Source organism: Silurus aristotelis (assembly GCF_946808225.1).
Source record: "Silurus aristotelis genome assembly, chromosome: 22".
NCBI lineage: Eukaryota > Metazoa > Chordata > Actinopteri > Siluriformes > Siluridae > Silurus > Silurus aristotelis.
This window is the reverse complement of record NC_139595.1, coordinates 16,551,869-16,560,855: the sequence shown is the minus strand read 5'-3', so window position 1 is coordinate 16,560,855 and position 8,987 is coordinate 16,551,869. Positions and strand designations below refer to the sequence as shown.

Sequence of the window (8,987 nt, the reverse complement as noted above, 5' to 3'; positions counted from 1 at the left end):
CAACTTTTATTCAGGATTATATATAGTGCAAAAAATAATTTTAACATGTCACTTCAATCTTAAAGTAGTACTTTTGTTTCATACCAAAATACATACTAGGAAACGTGTACTAATTGTGTATTGGATGTCTTTTAAACAGATACAGAGAGAAGACACGGCTGAGATTCCATTCTTTACAGAGTTTATCCTTAGTAACTGCCTGGTCAGGATCACAGAGGTGTCATATATGCTGCTTGATAACAAACAAAATCTCTCATTTCAGCTAAAAATAACAACCCTTCTAGTTAAGGCAACACCATTTTTGGGTTTCAGATTTTCATTGCTGGGAAATGATTGTACTAGAAACTCGTGAAAGTTCCAAATCTGTTTTCCAGAGAGTTCCTCCAGTCTATACATATTTAAGCGCTTCTGATTTAGAAAACACAGCTTTCCAGAACCAAGTCATGGTTCATATCAAAATATGGTTCACATAAGTCTCAACTTATGTACAGTGAAATATCATTGTGTACAGCATTGAGCCTGTTCACGTACGTCACAAGGTTTCAACTATTATTGTTGTCAATTTAGATGTGTTTATATTAGAGACCTTGGGTAAGATATATCTTGTCTGAGTTCCTTACTGGCGATTCCAAATCAGATCACTCACTCCACTTTTCTATGTCGAAGGCCCTTTTTTTTGTGGCTATTTTTATTGCAGCACATTTCTACAATCCATGCTCAGAACCCCCAACAGCAAACATTAACCAGAACAATACTTTTTTATCTGCTACAGCCTAATCTTCCACGCATTAGTCAGTTTTGTGGTGAATGGTAGCATGTGTTGAGCGTTTGGTAACTTTTTGTTGCATGACTATGCAATGGAAATCCGATATTTTAAAGAACCTGACCAAATCGGGGCAAACTCAAATGTTGCTTAAATGGCCAAGTCCATTTTTTTTCTCCTCAGAATTTTGCCAAATGCAGCATAGAAAAACAGACCAAAAACAGACAAAAAATTGAATCCTTTAATGTAACGGTGTCAGTTTAATGACTTCGTATTCATTTGTGAAGCACATGTGAGCAGTTTGAGTTGATTTCAGGAACTGGTGCCAGTACACGGTATCGAAAACGGTTACATGCCAGGTGCATAACGGCACGGAGACAACGGTTCAGAGGGTGTTCCAGGGATGCCGATGGCCAGGACACTGCTCTAAAGTCATCAGGTATTAATCTGTACCATCACTTTTTTATGTGTCTATGTATATTTAGTTCCTCCAAATTGTCCAAGAATACAAAAACCTTTTTACTTCTTTGTTGCATTTCTTCTCCCATTATTTTTTCTTGAACCTTTTTCTTAGCCTTCAGCCCACACGTACGCTAGCCCATTGTTCACAGGTGTTAATGTTAAACAATAGATTGAATGAAAGGGGACAAGAGTAACCGTGACAAACTATTTGCCATCCATGGACAGTTTCATTGAGATGAAGTAACCATTGCAAGAACCTGCAAATTAATTAGAGCATCAGAATGCAAATCTTAGAATGCTAGTACAATGCTAATTTCTTTTTATTGGCAGTTACAGGGCTTTGATCAGACCATCGTATAAGGTGGCCTATCGACAGGTGACTGCGCTCGAATGGAGGTGCTGTCCCGGCTTCCTGGGAAGTGACTGCAGTATAGGTGTGTAAAAAAAAAGAATTGTGTGAATCACTGCTCACATACCATTATTATTGGCACATTATTATAATTTAAAATTTTTATTACAATTTGGCCCACACAACTCATTAAAATTATGTCCCATGTTTCAATTTGAGGGGAAGGGAATCTTTCAAAGCCATCAACCCTATTATTAGCTTATTCCAAGTAAAATTAAGACCAACAGCACCCCTAGTGGTCATAAGAAAATACACAACATGAGGCTGGGTCTTATTTCTTTCCAGCCCAGACTGTAGATACATGCACCCAGTCAGCGTCAGGGGATTAAAGACTGACACATTCCAAAAATTTAATCTACAAATACTGACACAACAGATTGAGAAGGTGTATACAGTCATCGGTATAATGAACGTAAGCATGGTACATTATTTATATTAAAAAGTATAATAATTTGTTCGCCAGAAAATATATTTGGAAGATGATCTTAAAGTAAATAGGATACGGAAGTATGGTTCCGTAGCTTAAGGGTTCAGAAGGTCAGAAGATTGTGAATTCAAATCCAAGCAACACTAAGATGCCACTAATGGGCCCCTGAGCGAGGCCCTTAACTGCATAGCTGCTCAGAATTTTAAATAAGATGAATGAAAGTGGCTCTGCATAAGGGCGCCAGCGAAATGCCCTAAATGTAAATGAAAAATTGTCCAATCAACGTATTTATTACATGAAATGGACGATGACACAATAGGGTTAGTAATTATTCGAAATAAAATCCTGAAATAAATAAAGGATTTTCATGTTTACCATGTTTGGTATTGGGAGGAAACCAAGCATGAGCCCAATTAAATGTTACAGACCCAGGGCATATTTGTTTAATTAGAAATTACAAATACAGCTGCCTTTCTGCCTTTCTGTGTCTGTGTAAAATAGTCAGCATTCCTATTATGCATTATTAACACTAATTGTTTCATTGTTAAGCCATTGATTTATGCCCTCACATCTAATATCATGACCAGCTGCACCGAGTAGTATGTTTTCCACCCGAAACCCAGTCTCGCTTTTTCAATTACTTACAAATGTTTTATGAACTCGGGTTCGATAGTTAGCAGTGTGAAATCAAATGTGGCTCCATTGTACTAAAGTCTTGCTGATCCAGGAAGTGCGTTTTCTTGGTATACACAGTAATCCTCTTTTCATCTTTGAGGAGAAGGAGAAGCTTTTCCAAGTTAGTATTCAGTGTGGATGCTGGAGGCTCTGTGTGCTCATTCAAATCATATGAAGAGAATTAATATACTCTTTACTACAGCCTCTGTTGCTTCACTATGTTGGTACATGGCCATCGGCTAATTGTTGCCATGGTTGGAATGTTTTTAAAAGTGTTATGGGGTAGTAATGGATCGCGGCATTTTGTTTCTTGCCATAGTGTGCTGATTAGTGAAGAGAAGAAAAAAAAAAAGAATTAGGGACGACTGAGCGAAAATCCTATTTTGCACTCATTAGGACGAGGGTTAGGTATGGGGTTGGACAGGATCCTACTCGCAATTCTTAAGAGTATGTCGGAATCCCGATTTCTACTTATTCCATTATCTCTTCTTGTTTCTTGGCCAAGTGGCTAAGCTTAAATGACTTTGTCTTGTTCTTTTCCTCTCCAGCCTTTCAGTAATAAGTGCTCCGTGGTTTCACGCTCCTTAATCGAGATTCTTTTGTGTCTCTCTCTCTCTTTTTGAATAAAAAAAAAAGAGTGAGCTCATCCACCGCAGGCATGGAATATCAGCCCCCCTACATACATACCGTGTAGCTCCTCCATCATACATTTCATCCCCCCCTTTAACTCTATACCGTACTTTCTTTTTCCTCGTAAATACATAGTCTTCATTCTCTCACTGTCATCACCCACTTTCGGGACTAGTTCCAGCTTTAGGTTCGCTCACTGACCTTTTCCACCAGTCCACAACCACAACATTGAATGTTTTGTATTGTGTCACCCCAACTTTCAGCCTGCTCAGAACTAAGGGGGGGTTGGGCTGGGGTGATTAGGGGGGGTGCTTCAGTGGAGGCCGTCATTCTCAAGCATGGGCCAGCCGTCTGGAGCTGCAGAACATCTGGAAGCGCTGCGGGCCTTTTGGTGCTTGTCGGAGTGAACCAGCTAGGGAGAGCACGTCACTCACACACAGCTAGATTACACACACACACACACACACACACACACACACACACACACACACACACAGACACACACACATCTACGCACTGCGTTTCATCCTAGAAACCAGGGGAGTTTATTAAAGAGTATGTGAATGATAACAAGGGCACTTGTGGTGCATGTAAAAGTCCTTCCTCACTTGCTTGTTAAAAGAGTTGATGGGAACGCAGCCACGGGGGCCACATCTTGTTCTCACAAATATCATGTTGTAAAATGAAGAAGAGTGAAGGGACAGGGTGAAATCGACCACCTTGTTAAAATGGAGACATCCACAAAGCAAGCTTTTCGAGGAAATGCTTTGTCTGGAGCTAATGCCGCCAGTTTGCCAATGAAGTCGAACGGTATTACTGAATAAAAATACTCTCGACCTGTTGCGCAGTAGGAATCAAAATGCCAGCAATCAACAAAGTACCCCCTACTTCCTGTGCTTTGGAGACAAAATTTGCCACCTGGGGATTTTGGATTCTGTCCTAGAGAAAGCCGAGCTGTCTTCCGGCATTTATGTTGTTGGAATGCACTTGTATGTTAGTGCTTAATGGATTTAATGTTTAGTTCTGTCTACTGATGAAGCATCGTTCGCTCTTTGAAGAGAGATTGAACACACTCACATAAACACATTAGTAAATTGTTTCCAAAACTAAGAGAAACTTCGCACTGAAAAAAAAAGAATGTTGAAATGCATGGATTTGCTATGAATGCATGGATATGCCAACCTTGCTATGCCCAGAGTGTGTGTGTGTGTGTGTGTGTGTGTGTGTGTGTGTGTGTGTGTGTGTGTGTGTGTGTGTGTGTGTGTGTGTGTGTCTTGCTTGCATGAGAACATGCGTGAGAGAGAATTCTAGGGTCAGAATTCTAGGGGAGTGTTCTCAGTGGGAGAGAGCTAGACATTTCGAGATGTTTCGCAGGTCAAGACACTAACCCCTGATGTTTGTTCACATATTTATATAGGCCAGTCCCCATCGGGATTCTTTGTGGCGCTCCACAAACCATATGCCCCCTCCTTATCCTTCTTTCTTTTCGCTTTTTTACCCTGCTTGTCTTTGGGGTAAGACCACAGAGGTGCTGGATGTATTTGTATACATTCACCAGCGTGCTCTGTTTTCTCTCATATCACTTCATTTCCTCTCCAAAGAGGCAGAATGCAGAGAATCGGCCATTTTCCAAACATCTTGTAGAGAGTGACTCGGGTCCTCGATAGTCCTTTTGAGACTTTTTGTTCGGTACAATCGCTGCTGATGACAAATATTTAGCTTTTGCAATAAATAAGAATCGCTTGCCGATCCAAATATGGTATAAACCAAAGTCTTTCCAGGACTGCATGAGGTAAGATAGCTATAACAGATTAGTACTGATATTTAAAAAAGAACTTCTTTCCTTAATAAAGAGAAGTATAGCAACGTGAAGTTCAAAACCTCTTTCTGACATACTGTGTATTTATACACACACAAAAGAGGTTGTGGGAAAGAAAGTGCAGACTTTCATTGTTTGCTTTACCTTTGGCAAAATGTATGTGTGTGCACTAATGGGCTAAGTCCTCAGAAAATCACATCCATATGGGAAGAACAGGCTGAGCACTCAACAGAGAGAAATAAACCCACCAAAGGATCACCTGACAAAGCAAGGTCTTACAATCGCCCAGAAAATAAAGGTTGAAAGTAAGGGTTTAAAGAGATGAAAGAAGATAGACACGAGTGAATTAAGATTTAAGGAGCAAAAGAAAACTCGGTTAATAGGTTACACAGGCTTTTTTTTCCCCCTCCCTCAACCTCACACTAATGCCGTCTCTTCGAATGAAAAAAAAAAGATATACTTGATAGAACAAAGGCGTAATCAACTTGAATAACCTTTCGGTTGCAAGATTTAGACCAGTTGCAACTAGATTCTTGGGCTGATATACAGTGACTCAAATTAAAAATAGTTTGCTGGACATGCGGAATATATGTACCAACAAACTAAAAAAAAACACTTGGGCTTGTGACTCAACAAATCCAATCATCCCTGACCTCCAGCATTTTAGACCCCTGCTGGTGCTGCAACTGGAACATTTTGAGGGAAAAGTCATTTCGGATTGATCAGCAGATGCCTCAGTTTTGCTGGTTTTGGGGCATTTGATGCTAATGAAGGCCAGATTGACTGTTTTTACCCCACAAAGATGATTTTCCACAGGGGTGAAGCATTTCTACGGGATCCAATCTTGATGAGACCCAGGAATCAGTTTGCTCCTGGCTTGATAATATGTGGAAGAGAGTGCTATCTTTACACTAAGCTGTATATCTGCGGTTTGAAACAGTTTATGGGGCGATGTAGTAAAAACTCAAAGAGGGATTGCAAGGGCTCCCTATAGTGCTGAGAACTTTTCGCTGGTCCCGTTGAAACACTTTGCTTTCCTTCTTTCCATATGCAAAGCGTGGCCCTGTTTGCGCTAGGAAGGATTTTTATTTTTAACTCCTGAAGTGAAAGACTAAGCTCAAATACAGGGACACTAAACATTAGAAAGCTGGTATTTTAAATGGAAAAAAAAAACTTGAACACCTGGTTTTCCTGATCACATTTTCAGCGCAAAGTAATGAGGTCCAATTTAACTTTAAAAGTATAATTAGAAAAGCATATATGTCAGTTTGTTTGCTTGTCTTGTCTCCTTTCCCCTTCCGGTTTATCAACCCCTCCCTCATGTCATTGTGACCAGCTTCATTTCTGGAACATTCCTCCCCAAGCTTGTTGAAAAAAAAAACGTGCCAAAGAAAACTAAAAGATACAGCATCCTGTTCTGAACCTTGATTTTTATGCAAGCCAGTGGATTTTAAACAGACAGAAACAGGACATGAACACAAACTGGGACTCATGTCTTTAACCTTAAAGCTCCTACATTGAACAGAATCCATCGTTAGTTAATGGAGTTAATACTTGTAATAATCAGGCAAGAAATCTGCTCTTTGCCTTGTAGCCGATTGTTTAAACTAGATTTTTAGTCATGGACAAGATCGTAAATGTTCCTGTTTTATGAAATCTAGTTATGTCAAAGCAGATCAGCAGTCTTTGTGGTACTGATGGCATGGAACACATCAAGTAGAAATCTGGTAGCAATTTCAATGCCATTGCTCCTTCCCCCTCACTCACCTTTCACACTGAGCTGCTGATGGATATCTTAGATCGTAGTCCTAGGGTCTGAAGGTAATGGACGATTCAACATTCTGTTGTCCGGATTTCAACATGTTCAGGAATGTGAAAACCTGTACTTTGTTGTATTGTACTGCTGTTTGGTGAGAGAATGAAGTGTGAAGTTAAGCATAAGTTTGGTTCATTGGACTATTTCTATTCTTTATCCTTATGCTTTTCCTGATGGCCTGGAAGACCTCAGTGCATTTTAAGGGGCAGTGGCCCAAACCAAAAAAAGGGCAATTAGAGGGTGAGTGCTTGTTAAGACAAACGATTCAGTTGTTACAAATATACAATCAAAAGAGAAGACAACATACTCTGTAATAATTTGAGACTTTATTGCAGATGTTTTTGATAGAACGTCAGATTTACACACTTCTGATAATAACAGAAGCTATTTTCTGTTTTACATTTTGATATTTACCTGCTCCTTTACAGCAAAACCTTTTTTTATCTGGTGCTATGTCTTGAAATATAATTTATAATATATTATAAAATAACCTCATCATTTATTATTATCCGCAATTATGTTATTTCTAAGGGATAACTGGATATTTCTTACATGTTCTTAGCACCAAATTGCTAATTCAGCAGATGATCCACTGACTATAATGTGGATTGTAATGCATATCACCTGGTAATGCAACAACCTTTGGGAACTTTTATCTCCACTCTGCAGAGGGTGATACTGAGAAGGCGGGAAAACACGGAGCGGATTAGCGGAGTTACACTATGAGCTTGAGGGTCGGGTGTGGTGGTGGGTAGATGGTGAGTGGGGCACCTTAGTCAATCAGGGCAGAAACTGTATGGCCCTGAAAGGCCTAGATGGCCAACCCAGACTTCTCTGTTCCTTTGGATGCAAATTTCAGCACCTATTTAGAACTGAAAATGCAATCACAGGCATTCCCAAGCCAAAAGTGGCATATAATTTCTCCTAGATTGAAAGATCTTGGGGTCTCCATGTTGTTCACCAAGCAAAACACAACCAGGTTAATTTATCTATGGTGCCTGAACTACCTAAATTTGTTCCCTTAAATGTCTTAAAATACACTCTACCATGATTACAAGTCTGTCCATAGAAGGATTTGCTTCTTTTGATTTTGAGATAAACCTTCACCTGCTCCAGGGTTGCAGTACAAGGTATACTTCAAAGTTAAAACAAACTCCCGTCATGATTGCTTGTGCAATTATGCACTTAGATCGCAAGTCTCTGTGTTGCATCAACTGTTGTTTAAAAATTAAGTTGATGTGTGTGGGGATGGGGGCAGTGGTGGAATGGTTGATGTACGCAATTTTCTGGTTTATCCTTGACTCCAAACTGGGTGTGAGGCTAAAACAGCAGGGTGGTGTAAAATGCTTGATTGCTAGTTCTATATGCACCACCCAGTAACATTTTTTTTTTGATGAGCCCAAGACTTACCTTCTAGCCTGAACATGTAGCAGGAGATAATTGCTCAGCTGTAGCCCTGACTAATCCAGGATGTGTAAATATAGACGCTACAATCATTTCCTGAGCAATCTTATTGAGTGTAGGGAGTCAGCGAAACACAGGCATGATATCATCGTCCAATTTGCTATGGAGTCTTAGTTGTTCTGAACATGGAAAGTCCAAATTCAGTGTTAGCCTTGGTGGCTACAAATGTTTTTTTGGGAGCAGTGCTTGTGGGTCTCCTAAAACTGTGACAAGAACTTCATTCTAATTAAGGCAACGTATTCATGGTTGTTTGTTTTGGCCAGTAGTCCAAACACTACTGAGAATTATGATTGGATTTTAATGAAAATATTTCATTAGGGGCATTAGTCTTTTTTTTTTTTTAATGGTTTAAAACAGATTTCTAAAACCACATGCATGAGTCAGACAGATGTTATTCTCCAGTTGTAACGCTCAACAGCTGCATTTGAGTAGTTACAAGACTAAACTTATTGCAGAATCACAAGCATAGCATCATATATATATATATATATATATATATATATATAGAGAGAGAGAGAGAGA

The 8,987-nt window shown here is 39.6% G+C and overlaps 1 protein-coding gene across 2 annotated transcripts in view; it reads left to right on the top strand.

The window, feature by feature from the left end:
* The window catches only part of col26a1 (collagen, type XXVI, alpha 1), a 37,894-nt gene that overhangs the window by 1,163 nt on the left and 27,744 nt on the right, over positions 1–8,987 (top strand). For both annotated transcript variants that reach the window (XM_083525911.1, XM_083525912.1), the window contains exons 2-3: positions 1,080–1,202; positions 1,556–1,659. In XM_083525911.1, the coding sequence (XP_083382037.1) occupies positions 1,080–1,202; positions 1,556–1,659 (227 nt within the window). The remainder of the gene's footprint in view (positions 1–1,079; positions 1,203–1,555; positions 1,660–8,987) is intronic.